The 20,864-nt window shown below is 43.1% G+C and overlaps 3 protein-coding genes across 5 annotated transcripts; 1 reads left to right on the plus strand and 2 right to left on the minus strand.

Annotated features, from left to right (window-relative positions):
• Positions 1–932: 932 nt before the first annotated feature.
• ehmt2 (euchromatic histone-lysine N-methyltransferase 2) lies at positions 933–10,692 on the minus strand. 2 transcript variants are annotated; one of them, XM_035182436.2, is made up of 27 exons: positions 10,615–10,692; positions 9,348–9,417; positions 9,072–9,191; positions 8,697–8,971; positions 8,347–8,425; positions 8,118–8,203; positions 7,873–8,013; positions 7,674–7,745; positions 7,254–7,470; positions 6,722–6,858; positions 5,944–6,087; positions 5,484–5,806; positions 5,155–5,388; positions 4,890–4,972; positions 4,697–4,803; positions 4,367–4,489; positions 4,172–4,273; positions 3,977–4,081; positions 3,626–3,780; positions 3,346–3,513; positions 3,090–3,234; positions 2,902–2,979; positions 2,595–2,710; positions 2,383–2,469; positions 2,223–2,301; positions 1,742–1,917; positions 933–1,639 (listed from the first exon to the last, which is right to left on the minus strand). In XM_035182436.2, exons 1-27 carry the CDS (start codon positions 10,639–10,641, stop codon positions 1,459–1,461), a joined length of 3,630 nt encoding a protein of 1,209 aa, XP_035038327.1. In that variant the 5' UTR covers positions 10,642–10,692; the 3' UTR covers positions 933–1,458. The 2 variants fall into 2 exon arrangements, with proteins under 2 accessions (XP_035038327.1, XP_035038326.1); XM_035182435.2 differs by having other exon boundaries at positions 3,626–3,798.
• A 58-nt stretch (positions 10,693–10,750) lies between these two features.
• Positions 10,751–17,820, plus strand: LOC118124532 (zinc finger and BTB domain-containing protein 12-like). Of its 2 annotated transcripts, none has more exons than XM_035182440.2 (5): positions 10,751–11,075; positions 12,510–12,718; positions 12,818–13,012; positions 13,241–13,447; positions 13,824–17,820. In XM_035182440.2, the coding sequence occupies exons 2-5, from the start codon at positions 12,515–12,517 to the stop codon at positions 14,928–14,930; spliced, it is 1,713 nt and encodes a 570-aa protein (XP_035038331.1). In that variant the 5' UTR covers positions 10,751–11,075; positions 12,510–12,514; the 3' UTR covers positions 14,931–17,820. The 2 variants fall into 2 exon arrangements, with proteins under 2 accessions (XP_035038331.1, XP_035038330.1); XM_035182439.2 differs by having other exon boundaries at positions 10,752–11,079.
• nelfe (negative elongation factor complex member E) lies at positions 16,732–20,750 on the minus strand. The gene is made up of 11 exons (XM_047344133.1): positions 20,689–20,750; positions 20,328–20,413; positions 19,774–19,843; positions 19,364–19,509; positions 19,189–19,263; positions 19,008–19,045; positions 18,346–18,905; positions 18,083–18,227; positions 17,871–17,925; positions 17,125–17,227; positions 16,732–17,035 (listed from the first exon to the last, which is right to left on the minus strand). The coding sequence occupies exons 2-11, from the start codon at positions 20,400–20,402 to the stop codon at positions 16,962–16,964; spliced, it is 1,341 nt and encodes a 446-aa protein (XP_047200089.1). The 5' UTR covers positions 20,403–20,413; positions 20,689–20,750; the 3' UTR covers positions 16,732–16,961.
• Between the last annotated feature and the right edge of the window lie 114 nt (positions 20,751–20,864).

The raw sequence follows: 20,864 nt of genomic DNA on the forward strand, positions 1-20,864 counted from the left end.
TCTTGAAGTCTTGAAATACTATTTATACTTATATATATACTCAAGTTTGGATTTATTTGTCACATGCAAGTGAACACAGGGTCATAAGTATAATGAAAAGGTGTTGGACAAGAAGGAACCACTCAGCTCAACAGTGCAACTTACTATAAAGAAGTCAAATTCAATAAAAAAGTAAAACTATATACATTCAAAGGTGCAGTAACGTTCGTTGCAAATGAAGTAACACTATAGGCATTTGTGAATGTTGTATATGGCAGTTATTAGATCCAGAATTTGCCTCCTATTAAGAGAATAAAAATACTCACAAATGGCTTTTTCTTAATTCTAAGGTCATATCATCACTGTACTTTATTCTATTTTCTGTTCATTATTTTACATATTTCTATCCGTTTTATCGTTTTATTTTACTCCTTCAACCTATCTATATAGTTCTATCATATATTTTTATCTCTTTGTCTCTTTTAGCCTAGTCTTTTTAATATGAAAAATGTAGGCTTCATACCCAAACAGTTTTTAACACAGCCTATTATAAGATGAAATAGAACTTTATTAATCCTGAAGAAAATTCAGGACGATCGAGACGTTTTGGCTTCACTTTTGGGGAGCTGTCTTGTCGTCCATCTTTATATCCAGTCTGATAGAAACACTAGCAGAGTGAGACCTCTTCCTTTTACTTTGATCTCTGACTGAGGCCAGTGCATCTTCCCTCTCCTCTTGCTTTGATTGTGGCCTTTACACGCCCCCTGTTGTTGGCATCATATAATAACACCATTATTATTATGGGATCATATAATAACACCAGCAGGTAACAGTCGACATATCTTTTAAACCCTGATGATATATAAACTAAAAAAATTACACAGCATAAGGAGAAACTTTATATACCATTGAAATTGTATTGCAGCTGTGTTTAAGGAAAGAAGAACTGTCACTTCTTACACGAGCCCAAAGATCAACTCATGAGCTAATTTATTACACTAGATGTGACAAAAGAACAAATGTATAAAAATAAAGAAAATATAGCTAACACAGTCATCCAAAACAACACCATCTCTCAGGTCCTCATTGAGTCCAGTACGAGCTGGAGGCCGACTCATTACTGTACTGTGGCAAGAAAAGTGTGTGTTCGTTGGCACAACAGAAAATACATGTTATGTGATGGCGGATTCCTAATGCACAAACTTCATGTGTCAAGGCAAATGTTCAGAGTGAGATACAGTAAAAAATACTGTACGTACAGAATCACAAGACCTCCTTGTTTTGTTCAGACATAAAACACACAACGTTAAAAATGTTAAGGCGCATGTCCTCACCAAAATATCACGAGTCGAAAAAAACAGCACCATGCATCAAATACAGAATTTTAAACGTGAAAAAAACATAATGTTGTTTTTTCACTGCCAATGTGCGGAAGAAAAAAATGAAGAGGCTAATCCCAAGGCCCCGTAGTTGAGTGTTTTAAGAGTTTCCCAGTATGGTCATCCCACAGTCAGCCGCCGATTCTGGGCAGGCCTCCAGCCGAGCCAGCCTACTCTGCTCCAAGGCGATGGCCTCCGCCGAGTGTTTGCATTTCTCTGATCCACACTGACAGGTGAAGTACTTGCTCTTTATGTCCCAGAAGCGATCTCCATAGTCAAACCTAATGAAACAGACAAGGGCAGTCAAATTAAGGAAGAATAAAAGAATATGCAGATGGCAGGATGTAAACGAAGAAATGATCATAAATGTCACGACTTCTCACCCAAGCTCTTGTCCGCTGAGAATGTCTCTGGAGCTGAAGAAGGCGATGCGGGGGAATCTCAGGTCCTGGTGCAGCATGAACACACGCACTGGGATGAGGTTGGGGTCACACAGGTGGTTGATGAAGCGGCTGATGTTGCCGTAGTAACGGGCATCGATACAATACACTTCCCCGTCCTGCACACAAAAAACACGCAAAAAAGCGAAACCTGTCAGACAAAACATCCTGATGTCGGCTTTCTCTGTCCTGTCAAAGTAACATATCGGAAAAAAGCATTTTATGTCATCTGGTAATTGAGTATCGAGACTCCACCGTACACACTGAAGTCTGCTGTAAGCTACAAAATGTTTGCTACTCAGCAGTTTTACACAGAATCTTTTCGTCTACTCCACAGGATCAGGTCTGGTTTGGTTATTCATTACTGGTTATACAGGAAATGTGCTGACTCCTCGACCTCAGATGTTTCTGTCACTGTCATCACCTTGTTGTCCAGGTCGAACAGGTAGGAGTCGTCTTCTCTGACGTCTGCCTCTGCATCAGAGATCAGCTCCCCAACGTATCTGTGTGGAAACAGGACAGAAACTTTTAACCTCAGACCTTCCATATAAAAAGGCAACCTGTTGTGGATTTGTTTTTCTTACTCGCAGATGAAGCTTCCCTGGGGAATATCCTGCAGAGCTCGGACCCCCCATCCCATCTTCTCTGTCCTGTAGAGCTGAAGACGAACTCTGACGGAAAAAGAAGCGAAGAATAAACAGCTAAACCTGCTGCTGATAATAACAACAGAGCATGAATATCTTAACCTTACATGGCACATGGTTGATGACCATTATGTTACATGAGATGTGCTTACTTGATGCCGGCCTGCACCACCCGGTTCTTGCATGTCCGATAACAGGAACACGCCATGTTGCATTCGAATATGAGAGGAGGTTCGATTTTGTTGAACTCTTGGAGCAGCCGCTGGTCCTGGGAACAGAAAGAAGGAAAAAGCAAGTTGAGATAAATTCCACTTTTTAGGCCCCTCAGATATCAGACTTTATAACCAAACCCTCATTACATGTATTTGCAAACTGTAAGAGATTTTCTTGGAGATATGCGTTCATATTTTACTCTGCTGTTTCTACAGGTTTTCTAAGTAAATCAACATCTGCATTTACCTTGTCGTACCAGCACCGGATGCTGAGCTGTCCACAAAGGCAGTTACTAGAAGAGCAGTCGTCTGTGCAGCTACAGTGCTGAAGAAAAGATAATCAAATCAACAAGATTTCATTTTCAGATGATGATTTAGTGGCACTTGTTTGTGTAAACACAGGTTCGTGAGATCCAATCAAGATCTGGATTGTACCTGTAAGTGTGTAATGTTGCGGTCTATGTTCATTGCTGACGTTTCACAGTTTTCGGAAACATATTTGTAGTCTGAAGGACAGCCCTCATCATCCACTGCATTCACACAGGGAATCGGTACGTTCTCGTAGCCCTGGGCAACATCGCTGGGACAAAAGAAAACAGGAGTTCAATTAGAAAATATCAGAGAAACAAGAAGAGGAAACAAATCTGGTTACATAGGACGATGCCATTATTGAAAACACAACACAGCCTACCTGCAGATGATTCTTTCAGTCCGGAGCATGCGATTGGTTATTCCCCTCCGCAGCTTCCTGTTGATCTGGAGTGCGACCCACACTGGTGTATCGACCCGTGCGAGGGTGAGAGGGGTGTCTCCTTCCCTGTTCATGACGTCGATATCTGCACCTCTGGAGAGGAACAACCTGCAGAAACAAACAAACATTACCGTATTAGTTTGGCACTGAAGTGAGCGTAAAAAATAATTAAAACTGCGACATGAATTAGTTGTACAGCTTGTGATTGACATTGACTCACGTGACACATTCTAAGTATCCCTCTCTGGCGGCGATGTGGAGCGGCGTGTCTCCGTGCATGTTAACCGACGCGAGGGAACAACCAGCGTTCAACACCAGCTCCGCGATGTCCACGTTCCCCGCGTACGCCGCCCAGTGGAGACAGACGTTCAGCTCCTGGAGGGAAAGCGGGGACTGTTTAAAGTAATAACCTGAAATATTTTCATACAACTACATTAATTTTGTCTCCATTACTACAAGACAACAGGGACACCCTTGCAGTCTACATAGCTTTAGGATTTTCGCTGGTTAGTGTATATTAGCAGGCATGCTCATATTAGTCTACTAGGCCCAGTGTGGACTATCATATTACCTTATCATTGATGGTGACGTCAGCTCCTCTGTTGAGCAGCACCTTGATCACATCAACATGTTTGTGCTCTGCAGCCCAAATGATCGGCGTCCACCCACCGCTATCCTGAAAACCACAAAGAAGAAATCTAGATTAGGCAACGCTTGCCTCTCATCAGTCGGTGTGATCTGCCTCCGATAATCATTTTTCCTTTACCTGTGCATTCACATCAACCTGCCCCGTCTCCAGCAGCATGCTGACCATTTCTAGGTTGCCCTGTTTGGCTGCGTGGTGGAGGCCGGTGTATCCATCCTCCTCCTGATGAATTAATGACGTAAACAAAAGACTGAAACGTCTCTGCAAGTTCACACTCATGTTGTTTTATTCCCTGTGCACTAAACAGACACTCACAACGTGATAGACGCAGGCACTGTTCTGGACCAGGTAGCGAGCCACTTCGATGTGATTATTGATGATCGCTTCCACAAGAGGAGTCCTCAGGTCTTTGTCCTGGGCATCGACCTGAGCTCCAGCCTGTCAGGACAAAATTAAAAGTCATTTTCAATCCAAGACTGGAGATATTGTGATGGTCACACAAAATAAGAATCTCACCCTGGACTCTTAAGAAAGTGATTTTCAATAAACCAAATAAATGTTGTTTGCAGCCTCGTGACAAAAATAATGACGGCTAATAATATGAAAGAATTTCTGACAACTCTTATGATACACAGAACTTCTCACCTGCACCAGCATGTAGCAGACTTCCAGCAGACCTCTTTGAGCAGCAGCGTGTAGAGCAGAGCGTCTGTTCTGAGAGTCAGGCTGGTACGTTGGATCTATACCCTCCACTGACACACACATAACAAAAACTGTCTTTGATACATTCAGTTGTGTCGAAGCAGATGAAAAGTACAGGTCATAAACCAGCACTCACTCAGCATCAGCAGAACTCTCTGCACCTCTCCTTGCTTGGCAGCGGGGTAGAGCTGGCGAGGGTGGAACCGAAGTTTCTTCCTCCTGGCAAATCAAAAACAACATTTTTATTTTGATTTGAAATAGTCTGATCTCCTCCCTGTGATCCAAACATGTCCTTCAGTTGGAAGAGCTAAAGCAAACAGCAGAAATATTTGGTTGGACTAGTCTGATGTTAAATCCCTTAAACTACTGTGGCTGAAAAGTGTAAAAATCTGAACTCCTACCTCTCTGTGTCCTGTGTTAGGATGGCCTTCTGCAGCGCCGCCCTGCTGGGCCCAGGTGGAAGTGCACTGGGGCTGATGGGTTTCCCATTTGGCATACAGAGAGAAGGCCCCACGCTGTCCACTCCCTCCTCCGCTGGGGGGACGGTGGCCACGGTGGCTGCAGAGGCTACAGGCTGTGGAGGCTGCTGCTGCTCCACTGCCAGCGTTACCAAACCATTGCTACGCATACGAGCACTAGAGGAGGCAACGAATGAGGGTGAAGTTTAGCTAATTAAAATGTATACAGCTTAATGGAGTCAATAATTCTCTCATGAGTCACTGAATCCTACCTGACAGGTCTTTCTGGCATTTTCCCGTCCTTCATCCCCCCTGTGGAGGCTGTGAGGGAGGGTGCCATGGGGACAGACGGCGGCAGAGACGGGGTGGTGGTGGACGAGGCCAACATGGTGACGACGGTGGTTGCAGAGGAAGTGGACGAGCTGAAGGAGGGGATGGTGATCTCCTGGGCTTCTGAGGCGTCTTCACCGCAGTGGGGACAGAAGAGCATACCGCCACCGTTTGTCCTGCTGCGCCCGCCGCTCAGCACCGTCACACAACCCCGGTGGAAACGGTGAGCGATACGCTGATCCGGGCAGCACTCGAGAAACGTACCCTGGAGGAGGGAAAGATTTGGGATTTGAAGGTGGGATATTGAGGAGAATGAAGTAGGATAGATGAGACAATGACAGAAGGATAGATACACGGCGCTGAGTATTTTTGATAATGACAGCAGGTGGTTTTAACTCTCACCGCTATGCAGAAGTATCCACAGCCAGGACAGCAGTGGTGTTTGACCATGTGTGAACGATGAACGTCACAAAGCACCATGAGGGGCACTCGACTGGATGGACGCATGGTCTCCCCTTTAATAGTGTGACTGGTACAAGCCCTCAGCTGACAAACGGAGAACAAGAGAGAAAATATTACACAGTTGGACATTGGAAATAAAAGGAATCACACAGAGTTTGAGACTAAACCTTTCAGGGATGAAGAACACTGAAAGGTTAACCACTCCCAGCTCTCCTGCAGCAATGGAAGTAAATGAAGCTTTGAAGCTTGATATTACTTACAGCCCCTCTGTCTGTACAAAGGCAGTGTTGGAACAAACTGTGATACTCGACCCTCTGATGTATTATTAGGAGAATAGTTTACTGCAGTAATCAGTAATGTATATCTCCATCAGAATGGTGAAAGTAGCAAAGGTGGACAGACTGGTTCATCCTACAGCAAAATAATAACCCTAACCCAAGAACAAGACAGTGGCTTCAAATGATGGAGGAGCAGCACAGTCTCCAGAGTTAAGCCTCATTGAGCTGGTTTGGAATAACCTGGGCACAGAGTGAAAGCACAGTAACCTGCAAGGGCAACAGGAAAGAACGCACAAAACATGTTGCGCTGTTTTGCAATGCAAACCTAAATCTTCACCATTTGATTACCTTAAACAACCATCAATACACACGATGTATGTGATGTTTCCTAATTCAGAAGGCTACATACAAAGTAGATACAAATACACAAGAGGACAAACCTCTCCGTTGAGGCTCTCCGTGGCCCTGCACTGTCTGCTGACTCGGTGGCTGGTGCTGTCGACGCGGGGAGCCTCCATCCTGCAGCTGCACAGAGGAAGCTCCTCCAGCCGCTCTGTGTCTCCTGCATCGCTGCCGTCTGCAGAGGGAGCAGGACAGTTACATCTCTCATGGAATTACTTAGGGCAGCTGTTGATTTAAGACTGAATGAGATAAACAAATGCCTTTTCTTATTTGATCAACTTTAAAAATTGTATTCCTTTAAACCAACAATCAAAGCTAAACTCCAGGGCGCTGTTACAAATGAGAAGGAAAAGCAGCAAATCTGCACATTTGAGAAGCTGAAATCAAAGTTTTTGGCTTTTTTTTCCTGAAAGAAACTGAAACAATATATAATTTGCTAAGTTAGAGATTCATCTTCTGTTGATCAACTAATCATTCAAGTTCTAAAATCGCCCTAATTCAACTAAATAGAAATGTCCTATCAACCCTCTTTTCATTGTCCTTTTCTTTTACACTATATCATTAACGTACCGTGATGAGGGGAGAGAGTCAGACTGTCGGCAGCAGCGATGTCCAGAGCACCCAAGGGAACCTCTGTGTACTCTGCAGCCCTTCCTGCACCTCCCACTGTCTCCACCACGTCCACATCAGCACTGTTTCTCTCTTTGTCCTTGTCCGACCGTGGCCAAGAAGACTCCTCGCTCTCATTTCTTCTCCGGAGAGCTCTCTGTGTTTCAGACTCTGAACTCTGCAAGGGAAGACGTCTGTGTGTGAATATATGCATGTGATATGTATTTTTAAACAAGTGTGAGATGATAAAGATATGGGCTAGTAGAAAGGTAGTTGAGAGTGACATCTACAGGGGTAAACAGTGCGTGATGTGTAAAAAAAAAACTAAGTAACAGATAACTAAGTAATTATTATGGTAGTAAGAAAGATAGAATCACTCACATGATCTGACAAGTTCACTGACCCCTCTATGTCTGTAGTATGCTGCCTTTCTTCTCCCCCAACATCTTCAAACTATAAAATAAACAAATCTAATAATGAGTATTACTTTTTTAAATACAAAATAATGCTAAACAACAGGCACGTTTGTTGATAATGTGTTATCTGTTTTAAGGGACAATAGGTAAATTAAGTTTCACACCTTTTCTGAATCTCGTGTGGACGGGCTGGAAATCTGCGTCTTCTTGGCTGCTTCCTCCTCGGACTTCTCCACGCTGCCGTTGCTCTTCACCGGTGTACTCTTGGCAATGGACTCTACCTTTTTAAGGAATGTTGTTTCCTCCTAGGTTAAAGGAATAAGAACATATACCAGCAAAAGACGACATTAACAACCGAAAACATATCTTATAGAGTGTAAGTTATACACCTGCAAAAACATCCTCTTACCACAGCTTGAGTGTTTTCAGGAATGTTCTCAGACTTCTCAGCGGTGCTCTCCGATAAATGATCCAGTTTTCTCCTTTTTGCAGTGACTGGAAACACGACAAAGCACCATGAACCATGACAGTGTGAGTTTAAATACAAACAAGGTACTCTGACTCATTTTAATTCACAGCAATGGGGTTATTTTACACGGGGAGATATTAGTTTATATGAATATTTTAAAACTACTGACCTATTTCAGAGTCAGAGGGAAGGCAGGTAGAGGATCCCGAAGGTGTAACAGATGCAGCAGGTGTTTCACCATGACTTATCTGTGGAATAAAAATAATAATCGACTCAAAAGTTAATGAAAAAGTTCCAAGAAAAACCTGAACCACTGCCTTACTGTGTGTTCTGTGAGTGACTGTAGGATTTTCTAAAAACAACAAACCTTCAAGAGTTTTACTCGGTTCAAGAATCAAGACATTGGGGTGATGCAATGTCAGATGTTGGCAAAAAGAAAAATCTAAACAGATGACCAAATATAATCATACCCAGTCCAATGGAAATGCTAGCTCGTTGCTGGAGATGAAAGAGGCTAACCTGTACTGGTGGTGGCCTGTTCATGGTCTTGCGGGCTCGGTGGATCTTGGTTGGGGCAGGGGAGATGGAGGGAGACGAGGAGGCTGTGGCAGAGGAGGAAGAGGAGGAGGAGGAGGAAGAAGAGGAGGAGGAGGGAGCAGGTGGCAGGACGGATTTACTGCTACCGGGTCCAGAAACGCTCATCTTTGCTCGGCCAGGGGACAGCGCTGATGACGTAGAGGGAGAGGAGGACAACACAGAGGAGGACGTTGAAGGAAGAGACTTTGCTGCATGGCCTGAAGAATGGAGGTAAAAATAGCTGATGAGATTAGATCAGGTGACTCAGAGAGCCACAGTTTCTGCAACATCAATAAAACGCTAAATGGGAAGTCTCACCAGCAGCAGGTTTGTTCAGGGAGGCGTCCTTACTCGACGGTTGCGATGACATCGTCGACAACATACCACCCATGTGCTCTGTCCTCTTTGTGACAGCAGCTGTGGTGGAGGCTGCATTATCTGTGAAACATTTAAAGTTCTCCATGACTTTTGAAAACCAGCACAGACATGGACCAAAAACAAAAGTAGCAATACAATTATTTTAATCTGTTTACATGAAATGCACATGTTGTAAACATTTAGTATTAACCCTTATGCAATGAGATGTTGACGTACCTTCCTTGACTTGACTTGGTCCAGCTAACGACTCTGCTGGCGTTTCCGAGTCCTTTCCTTCAGGAGGCTCCTGGTGGAGACACAACAGGAAACATGTCAGGAAATATGCATAAATTTTATCTGATAGTATATAGACAGCTGAATATTTATATTTATATATATAATACATTATATGTAATGTAATGTACTGCAGTTCAAGCAAACAAGAATGTGAGACAGTTTAGCTAGGGCTATAAAACTAAATAAACAATTATCTCAATATAATTTTGATCAATAGCAATATAACACTGGTTTTATATATATAAAGATACAATCCTTATGCAATGTGCAACCCCTTTGAGGAGGTATAACTTCAGATATATCAAATGTTTTGCTGTTTATCATGCGTTTGTCATTCTCTGCTCATAAAGCAGAGTTTAAAAACTCAACCTTCATTCAGGAAAGAAATGAAAAGTGACAGTTATTGTGATAGTTGTCAAAATAGAGACTGATATAAAAAGTTGTATCTTGATATCATTTTAGGCCATAATATCGTTCAGCCTTTAATAGAGCTGCTGTCAGAGATGTTTAATGTTTTCAGTGCAAAACACAAACTTCAGAACTGTGATTTACTTTATTTAAGAAGTACATGCAACTCATAGGAAACCTATACAATATATAACAAACATCATGTTGAGCTAAAATCTCTGTTATAGCTAATTTACTGTTTTCTCACTGGCTTGTCAAGGAGAAATACACAATTCAACAACAACAAACCAGATTAACATGACACCTAACGCGTGACACTCCTGTTCGGTGTCTCTTATTCAACCTCAAACCCATCTGATTATCCACTCATGCAATTACCAAGTATTTCATAAAGCAGATGTTCCTGCTGGATGCTGAAAACCAAATTGGCTCATAAATCGCAATGAACGCACATTAAAACAAAAAATCCCTTTAACGGATTCACTACTGATCAATGCAACACAAGATGGCGGAGGAGCAGTGTACGTAAACCTCAGAAGAATCGCGACAAACGAGCGAAGACACCAACTACGAGGAGAAAACAATTTTAAAACTGCTAGATGCTAATGCGGCTAGCTGGTGTTAGCACAGCTAGCAACAAAGAGCTCTCCCAGGCGACAAACGAGGGTGTTTCTAGGATGTCGCACCGCGCGGGTTAGCTAGCGGGGCTCGCGCTACGTGCGCCGCTGCTGTGCGAAGTGTCGGAACGCGGCGCGGGGTCGTTAACGCGCAGTTGCGTGTTGCGGGGAGGGTTTTCTACCTTTGTCGTTGTCTCGGATGCCGACATGTTTCCCGACGAGCGTTCACGACGTAAATAACGTGCCCGCGTCACCGTCCCAAAAGCCCCGCCTCCCCACTCCCCCTCCGTCAGCTCCTTGCTTCCGGGGTTTGTTGCCGTACACACACACACATACGCTGATCGGAAGTCAGCGAGCGGGGCCAGCGGTTTGCAGACGATCCAGGGCGGGGGGGCCGGGGTGCCTCCTCGGAAACAGACCCGGAGTCAGTTGAGCGTCGGCGAGGGGGGGCCCGTGGGGTTTTTTTTGTTGTCACGGGACGATGCGCCACAAAGAGGCCAAAAAAAAGTAAACACACGGCGAGGTGGGAGAAGCTAGTGGCGACAGGGATGCTTTATCCCAAGCTTTAACGACCGCCCCCCCCGGAGACAGAAAGACAGGCTCGTCCCTTTGGAAGACATCTCACGAAAAGACAGGGAGGACGGTGGGTAAGTTTGACACGAGCTGTTTGTCAGTTGCCAGCTAACTAGCTTCAGACAAGTGGGTTAGCTAGGCCACAAGGAGAAGGGTCGTCTGTGTCACGATGGATTTCAGATTCTCACATTCATCACTATCTACCAAAGAGCCTCGTGTTAGTGTTATTATTATTATTATTATGGACGCCACTTGTGTTGAAACACGTTTGTTGTTAGCAGACGTAAGCTAACTTTTAAAAGCGAGGTACAGTGAGGCTACAGTTATTATCCTTACACTTATTATTACTTAGTGATGCCTGTTATTTCAAATCCCCCCCTTGTGGGACTAAGAAAGGTTTATCTTATTTTGTTGTGGATACCATCTAATATCTGGATTACAATTTAAGACTTCACATGTGTCCAGTCTTCCTCTCATAGTTGCAAAACTGGTGATGCAGTGTTCTGAACCTAGAGTAATGGCTGGTTCTTGTGATTACCCAAATTGTTTCTGATTAGTTGATTAACTCTTTTGACGAGGGTGTTATCACTCACAGATTTACCTTTATTCCAATTGGCCAACAACTGATTTCTCTTCTGAAACTTTTTCTTTCCAGGCATTTGAGAAACAATAGACAGAGTTGTTGTATGTTTGTTTGTTGCTGTTGTTAAACTGGTGTTGTTTTCTTGACCCAGAGTAATGGCTGGTTCTTGTGTTTTTGTATTTAATGATCAGTATTACTCATGTTTTTTCCTCACAGGGCTACAGCTCATTATGGCCAGTCTAGATTATATAGATATAAATCACAATGATTGAATACCCAAATTGTTTCTGATTAGTTTATATCCTTTCTCTCTTTTTACGAGGGTTACAGATGTAACTTATTCAAATTGGCCAACAACTAGTTTCTCCTTTTTTTTCCCGGGCGTTTGAGAAACAATAGACAGTGTTGTTTGTTGCTGTTGCATCAGTTTGACCTCATTCCGCTAATATATACCCAGGCACTTGTTGGATCTTGATTGTGACTCTTTGTGGTTTTTTCAAGTTGCAAAACCGGATGAGATCTTCAGATTGAGCAACTGCTTAGTAATGAACCTGGTGCAGAGCTGGTTTGGATTTGGTTCAAAGTTTTTAGGAACCTGTTTGCTTTTCCAGTCATTACTTAACTGTTTATGTTTCTGTCCGGGAATCAGTTCTGTGGCTTTAAAAACACAAATAACTGATTTTGAGTTGAGGCTCCGAACCGGCCCTGGAACTGCCTTGATGTAAATGGGGTTTATTGTGTGTAAGTTCTGCTTCAGTGCAATCTTGAGTTCATGTGAGGCCAGACAGAAGGCAGACAGGAACTAACTTCAATCAGATAACTGTGTGTTTAAAAACAGGCGACCATGCTGCATCTACAATTGAGCACACTGTTAGTTTTTTAATCTTATCCTTTTTGTCACAAATCCCCATTTCTCCCCAGGAAAGATGGAGACGCTTTGTTTCCGGTTGCCGGGTCACGGGGACAAGACCCTGAAGCACATGAATTCCCTGAGGTTCCGCCAGCAATTCTGTGACATCACCATTGTGGCTAGCAACAACCAGACCTTCAAGGGACATAAGGTGGTGCTTGCTGCCTGCTCGCCTTTCTTGAGGGACCAGTTCCTCCTCAACCCGTCCCCGAGGCTTCAGGTCAGCAGATATGTCAAGCACTTACCGTCAAAGCTGTCATAATTGTGTCTCTCTTCAACATTCAGATGCTTATATGTTTGTTTCGTTTTTTTTCTCCAGTTGTCAATGCTGTACAGCGCTCGGGTTGTGTGTGATCTGCTCCAATCCTGCTACACTGGCACACTGCAGTTTAACCCAGAGGAGATCGTCAACTACCTGACGGCTGCCAGCTATCTGCAGATGGAGCATATTGTGGAGCACTGCCGAGGAGCTCTGAAGAAGTACATCCAGTTAAAGAACCCCAGTCCACCAAGGGTCAGTAACCCAAGACGGTCGCAGTATCTACAGTAGTTGTACAGTGCAGATAAAAAAATTTCCCGCCGGCTTAGCATGGAAATAAATGTTTGCTCAAGTTGTACATAAGTAGTTACTCACCAATCTTTTAAAAAATTGTGTATATACACTCTCATAGCTTTCAGTGATGCCGATATGCTGTTGTTGGTTTTGAGCAGTCTTGACATGCTTTCCCATTCCATCCTCTAGGTGACTGCAGAGGAGAGTCTGTCTCAACCAGTGATCGTCAGTGGCAGCATTTATACTATGGCATCACCCCCCACCAGCCGACCCTCCCCTGTGGACCCACACAGTCCAGCAGGACGATCGGTGGAGGACAACAGCGGTGACATGTCCACTCAGGGCAGCAGTCAACACCACGATGACAGTCCTGTTCTGGATGACCCATGTATTAGGGTATGTGAGAAAGAAAAACTGAATTTGGTTGGTACTTTATCTCACCTTTCAGAGAAGTGAATATTTAGTTCTGTGTTCTGTGTAATGTTCCTTTAAGCAGCTTCTGGCTGGTGATTGTAATGAGTCAGTCTGTCCGAGCACCACTCGAATCCGCAGTTGCTTGTTCATCAAAAAATTGGGTTAATCATTTTTTTAATCTATTAATCTTTGGAAGTAATTTATCTTTAAAAAGTGCAAACTTTGCTGTTTCAACATATTGTTGATGAAATATCTTTGGTTTTGGAATGTCGGTCTGACAGAACAAGCGACTTGAAGATGCCACCACGTGCTCTGTTTTTAGATGTTTTACAGACTTGACTCTTCAACTCTGTTCCAGGTTAATGCATCAGACGAGGAGGAAGAGACCAGACCAGGGGACTTTGATGTGTTTAGAGTGTATATATCCGAAGAGGAGCAGATGAACAGAAACAGGGAGGAGGAGACGGGAGCTCCCTCTGATGGACCTCAAGATGCTTGTTTCCCAGAGACAGATGGTGTTGTGATCGGAGGAGAAGGCAGTGAATACGACTTGGATCAAACCAAAGTGGATCTCAGCGCTGGGGGCCTTTCAATGGAGGGTCTCCGTGCTTTCAGACGCAGACTGTCCGACCCTAAAATTGGACGGGGCAGAGGGGGTGGCAGGGGGAGGGGTTTAAAGAGGAGAAAGTGGGCGTCATCTCAAGAGAAAAGACCTCTGGGCATGGCTCACCAACAGGATCTGTGGTACCTGGCAACAGCTGGACTCGAAGGGGGTGTTGGGCTGGACTACAACCAGGAAGGGCTGAAGACAGGAAGTTACTTACCAGTCGACTTCCCACAGTTAGACTTCAGTGAGGGCGACACTCAGGGAGAAAAAGTTTCACCACTGGCAGGCAGCAGTTTGAACCAGTATTCTCTGGAGGAGTCGAGCAGTGGCGCTGGTGAGGGGAGTTCAGGGTTGACGAATGAAGGAGGGGATGAGTCCGTCGCAGTTGTGGGGTCCACGTCAAGCGTATCAGGGCCTGTAATATGTGAGCACTGCGGCATGACTTTCCCCTCCGCTCACTCTCTAGCGGTCCACTCCCGCTCCACGCACCTGCTGTACGTCTGCCCCTGCTGCGGCAAACACTTCCACCACTCGGCCAACTTCACCCGGCACATGGCCGTGCACCGGGGCGCCGGCAAAACCCACCAGTGCCCCCTGTGTTATAAGACTTTCACTCAAAAATCCACACTTATAGATCACATGAACCTCCACAGTGGCGAGCGCCCACACCACTGCGCCTACTGCCACGCCCGCTTCGCTCACAAGCCCGCTTTGCGGCGCCACCTGAAGGAGCAACACGGAAAAACCACCGGGCAAAACTCCCTGTATGAGCAGGAGGAGATTGAGAGGGCGAGAGGGGCGGCTGGAAGAATACGAGAGGAGGAACAAGAATGTCTGGTGACTGAACAAGTGTCATAGGCCAAATTTTTAAACACAGTAAATTGTCTCAACTAAAGTGCTGTCCAGTGGAGAAATCACTGACTTTGAGGCCTTTTAAAATCACAGACTGTGAAAATGAAAGACCCCATCACATGAAATGTTTATAGTGATGGACGTGGGTTTACACCGAGCCAAGCAATCGTTTCCACAGCAGGCTCGTCATTGTAGGAAAAGTACAGGTGGTATGACAGTAGTAGCGGCTCTGAGTCAACATGAACTGTAGAGGGACCCTGAAACTGAAAAGAGAAATGGAATCCAGCCGCTCTCAGTTTCATTAGACTGTGCTTTTCCTACTGTGACGTGGCATAGTGTGCCCACTCATTTTACTGTTTGTAAGAATAGATAAATTCAGAATATGATCTTAAACTTGAATCTCAGTTGAACATTAGTGTTAGTGAACAACAGTGGTATTACCGACCACAGTTAGAGGAGTGTAAATACATGAATTCACATGTCTCTTCTCCGTTAGATGTTTCCTGACATGGCCCAGTGCACATCAAAGCAGCTACACAGCCACAGTCCTCCCACACGTGTTTCCACTTAAAGATGCTTGATTAGACGTCTTATCAAAAGTGTGACTGTTGTCGACAGACTTTGTCGCTTGTGCCTGAGGGGGGGGCAGGACGGTTAACACCACCATTGTTATTTCTACACGGATTACAGTGCATCGTGTAGTTTCTACCGGATTATTTGAAAACACTACTGTTAAATACACAAAGACCTTTTATAAATCAAAGTGTCTGGTTTCAAAAAATGTCTTTCTTCCTCTGTAGCACAGCACTATCCAGGAAGTAAATTTTTAAAACTGGAACGACGATATTTGAAAATTGGTCTCAGGCTCATCCATTATTTTCTGTACATACGTCTGTTAGATCTTCTCTGTTGTCCAAGGCTCCTTAGAAACCTGATGGAATCATCCAGACCAGGAGATATCACTCAACATACATTAAAAGTTTGTGTTACACTGAATACACCACTCGTATAACCGTGTCAAACAGTATTACATGTACTTTACTTAGATGATGTTGGAAGAAGTATTCAGATCCTTTACTTATGTAAAAATACACAGTCACAAGCAGAAAACAGCACAGAAGGAGCAGATCTGGCTATTCCATGAATGATGGTTTCATTTGGAGTATATAGTAGGTTTTATAGATTTTAGTCTGCTAAGCACAGGACCATATATCTGTCAGTTAAAGCCATATATAGGTGCCTGCTCCCCCTCATGGCAGTTTACACTCTGATATTCACATGTCAAAAGGAACATATCAGTCTAATCTTCTGTGGTTATTTGTTTTTTTCAGTAGTGGCCCTGACAACAACTTAAAAAGCTAAATGTTTGCTTTGGGACATAACTCGTTAGATGGTAAATGTCTCATATTGTGCCTGTTTCCATCAAAAACCTTGAAAACACTGTATTGTTTTTTGTTTTCTTAGTAACTGTTGACAGCCACAAGATCTGTATACAGTCAATCAGACTGAGCCCAACACTTGTTTTAAACTTGCCTTAAAAAAAGAAAATCACTGGGACGAACTGTGCGGTTTTTATTTTTATTGTGTATTTACAAACATAACCTGTAGTTATCTGAAGCTCTTTACTACACTTAACACTGTACTCTACCATGCTGCCTATGGTTATTGTAATTTACAGTAGCCGTGAATATCTGGACGCTTGTTTGTGTATTAGAGGTTTTGAAAACAATGTATTAGGAATTGATGTTGGATATATTTCCCACTTTGGCTGTGTCTTTTTGATAATGAATGGAATTCTCATTCAGGGTAACAGTGTATGGATACTATTTATTATGCTCCATATCAATATCTTGGGTTTTAAGAGCAAAGCTGTCACAAACCGCATCACATACAGATCATGTGAAATACACTTGTCTATTATCCAACAGGCTACAGAAGATTTGTATTTACCCGACAACTAGCACCATAAACAACTCAGAAACAGTTCGTTAAAACAAACGTGCCAAAATACAAAAACAAATCTTTTCTTCTTCTTCATCAGAGGAAATCCTCACTGTACACGACTTGGTTCCTCTTGTCCCTGTAGGAGCCTTTAGTGCTGTTCTGCACAGCTGTGAAAGGAGAGAGACGGTGGTGAAGGTTAGTCCACGCTGTGCAGTCTGATCGATGTCTAAACAAACAATAACAGTGCGGCGCTTACCCAGCGAAGCCCACACTGATTTGCCGGTGGCAGCGTCCAGCATGGGCTGCTTCCTGGCGATGCTGACTTTGATGTGAACGTCTCCCACCGTGCTGCCGTTCAACTGTGAGACGAAAACAGGGAGGTTGATTTCATATACAGTCGAGATGAGCTGAGCTTCCTCAAAACTACAGTAAAACTAAATAAATATGAATATAAATGGACGTCATGATTGCTTAATTAAATTAAAAAAATTACTTGGGCATGAAAGTTCATTCTAAACTGGGAATGTTGAAAAAAATACTTTTTGTGTAAAGTGATTTAATAATATTAATGTGAATATAAATTTAGTGTCCTGGGGATTTAATGTATAATTACTAATTACTCACTTTAATTTTAACATAATATATAACTTATAATATATAATGTACATATTATAAAAGGTAAGTTAATGTAACAGATTGAGAACCTAAAAATATCTGCTCATTTAAGTACTGTACTGTACTGAGCTATGTCTGTAGGTTTTATGACATGAAATGAGGTTATACTGAAATGCTTAATACAGTATCTCACTTTTATATATTTATTTCCACTCTTTCATTTTTTTTTTTTAAAGTCAGCTGTCTCACTGCTCTGAATCTGTCTGAACTTTGACAAATCCTTTTTTTTGGTTGTTGCTTTGTTTTAGAAAATTAAACATTGTTTATAGAGGGAGGAGATATGTGTAATTGTCAGTTTCTTCTCATATTGAATGGGTGAGAACAAACCTCTGCTACAGCCTGGTCTGCAGACTCCATCTTCTCAAATGTGATAAATGCACAACTAGAAACAGAAAGAGAGAAGAACATTGTCTTATATAATCACACTGTGGATTGCTGTATTGTTATATATACTATAAACATCATTATCATCATCAGAACAGCAGATAGAATGATAGATGACCTGTGTGTGCACACAGCTTTGTTTAATGGGTTCATACTTGCGTGGGTTGTCCATGGAGAGGTCGATGATGTTTCCGTGTTGAGAGAAGGCAGAGCGCAGGCTGTCCTCGACGAGCCCAGAGCCGTAAACATACACCGTGTTCCCCTTTCGCACTCCTCTCCGCTCTGGGTACGAGTCTGACCCTGAGGGTGAACACATGGGAGGCAGAGAGAAATCATGCATGTGCCCTGGCACGCCTTTGACATCCACCACACTACACCCACGTTATGAGTAGAGATATCTGCAAAATTGTTTACTCACGTCTAAATGGTCCATCTCTCTCTCTCTCCCGGTCCCTATCTCGCTCTCGATCCCTGTCTCTGCTTCTGTCTCTTTCTCGTTCCCGATCTCTGTCCCTGTCTCCATCTCTGTCTCCATCCCTCTCCCTATCCCTATCCCTCTCCCTCTCCTTGTCCCTCTCCCTATCCCTCTCCTTGTCCCTCTCCCTCTCCTTGTCCCTCTCCCTCTCCCTCACCCTCTCCTTGTCCCTGTCCTGGTCTAAGACTTTGTCTTTGTCTTTTTCTTCTTCTTTTTCTTTGTCTATGTCTATCTCTTTCTCTTTGTCCTTCTCTTTGTCCTTCTCTTTGTCTTTCTCTTTGTCTTTCTCTTTGTCTTTGTCTTTGTCTTTCGTTTTCTCTTTCTCTTTGTCTTTGTCTCGCTCTCTGTCCGGTTCTCTTTCGCGGTCGCGGTCACGCTCTCTCTCTCTGTCTCTCTCTCTGTCTCTATCTCTGTCTCTGTCTCTATCTCTGTCCACATCGCGGCTGGCTGAACTGCCGCCTCCCTCTTCTTCCTCCCGGTATCGGTCTTTTGAACTGACAAAGCTGCAGGGGCATATGGAGAAATTATGTTACACTCAAAGAGACTCACTGTCAGTATAATGAACTGGTCCTTTTTTTTTATTAATCGTGGGTTCTGCACATTACCTCTCGTACAGAGATTTCCTGTGGGATCTCTTCCCAGCCTAGAGCAAGCACAAATAAGATAACATTAATAAGCTGTACCTTTGGTTTTCTGCTCAAGTGCAACATACAGCTGTACAGACTTTTCCTCAACCCTTACAGTCATTTTCTGATCATGTTATATCATCTTAAATTTACACTTTACCTCAGGTTGCTCTTCATCCGCAGAGAAACTCCTCTGGAATGGTAAGAAAGCTGGAACTTGGCCTTTCTCAGGGTCCTGTGCCAGATAAAATAAAAAATGTAATTAACAGCCAAAACAAAGCAAGGAAAAATATTTAACATCCAAACAATTTTTTTGCTTTTGAACCACATTCTACCTTGAGTTTAATCTCCAGCATTCGAGAGCGTTTAAAGCCCGAGTTCTTGTTCTCTGATTTGATGGCGCTGATGGCTCCCGACTTGATGAGCATCTTTGCTTGTTCTGTCGCTGTTGCAGTATCAACGACGGGCTGGTCTGACAATGCTGTGATGAAGAAAGGAGTGAAAGAAATCAGTGAGCAAGATGTTCTGTACATGCCATGTTAATAAATGTTTACCACACCTTGTTTGTGAGTAGAATGAAGCGGTTTAAAGAGCAATTAATAACAAACATAGTGTTAAATGATTGTAATCATGACACATCTAGACAAAAGGTCAGTCTCAACAAGTATATATGTTGTATAAAAGGTTGTATAAAGGTAGGTTATGTTTAGTTTGTGTTGAGTCAAGTGGAGTCGAATGAACTTACTTCGTTTCAAGCCACTCTGGTTCGTCTGGTTGGTGGAACTTTGCTTCTTCAAGGCGAGCAGCGCCTTTTTCTGAAGAGACAACAAAACAGCCACAAATTAAAAAATGAAACAGCTACAGATGAAAAAACAAGTAATATACACTAATAATAATAATACACAAAGTATTTCTAAATTTAGCAGCAAAGTTCCTCACTGGTACCGCATGTCCCATGGCCCGTACCCTAATCGCTGTTCTCACTGGTTTTAAAATCAAAAGTTTGCTTCTCACAATTACATCTCCACTGACGTCTTTTGAGACACATCTACTGTCTCCAACCATTTATTATTGGTCATAAAGACATGACTGTCCACACTCCAGCATGGAATTAATAGGGCATAGAAAAAAATAAAAGAATGTCATAAAATAATATTAATCCATTATGATTTCATTTTTTTCCCCCTGTAATTCTACTGTAGCCATCAATGAAAGAATCCCACAGTTCAACGTCTCTGAAAAACACTTTCATTCAATGAAAACTAAGTTTGACATTTTACTTGTATCTAAGCTTCTTACCTTTTTCTTCAGTCTAGCATATTTCTTTTGCAGGGCCTCTTCTTCCTCCGTCAGGGAACTCGGAAACGCCACCATGATGCGACCCGCTACAACACGGAACACCGCATCAACAACTGGAAACCACTACTTTGTATTTCCAACTTAAACAAACACCAGTAGAGCTTCTTTTATTTACTTTCAGTAGGCTGCTAGCCCAGATAAGCTAACTAGCTAGCTAGCCAAACCTGGGTTTGCTACCGAGAGGAAACCAAAGGGACCCGACCACACACATAGTAAAACACCAGCTTGTCAGAATAAGACAATATGTCATGTTTAAAATCATTTAATTAAGTAGTTATAAGCATTTATTCAATTCACTTACCAAACGCTGCTGTGCGGCGACAACACCGACGCGTGAATTTGACGTCACAGCTACTGACTACCATCGACTTATTTTCCCCCCCTTTTACAATCACACAGAAAACGACATCGATTTTTAGTACAACAGTTTATTACACATTTTAAACATAATTCCCCCAAAATCTAAAAAAAAACATT

Source organism: Hippoglossus stenolepis, chromosome 17 (assembly GCF_022539355.2).
Source record: "Hippoglossus stenolepis isolate QCI-W04-F060 chromosome 17, HSTE1.2, whole genome shotgun sequence".
In the NCBI taxonomy this organism is placed as follows: Eukaryota; Metazoa; Chordata; class Actinopteri; order Pleuronectiformes; family Pleuronectidae; genus Hippoglossus; species Hippoglossus stenolepis.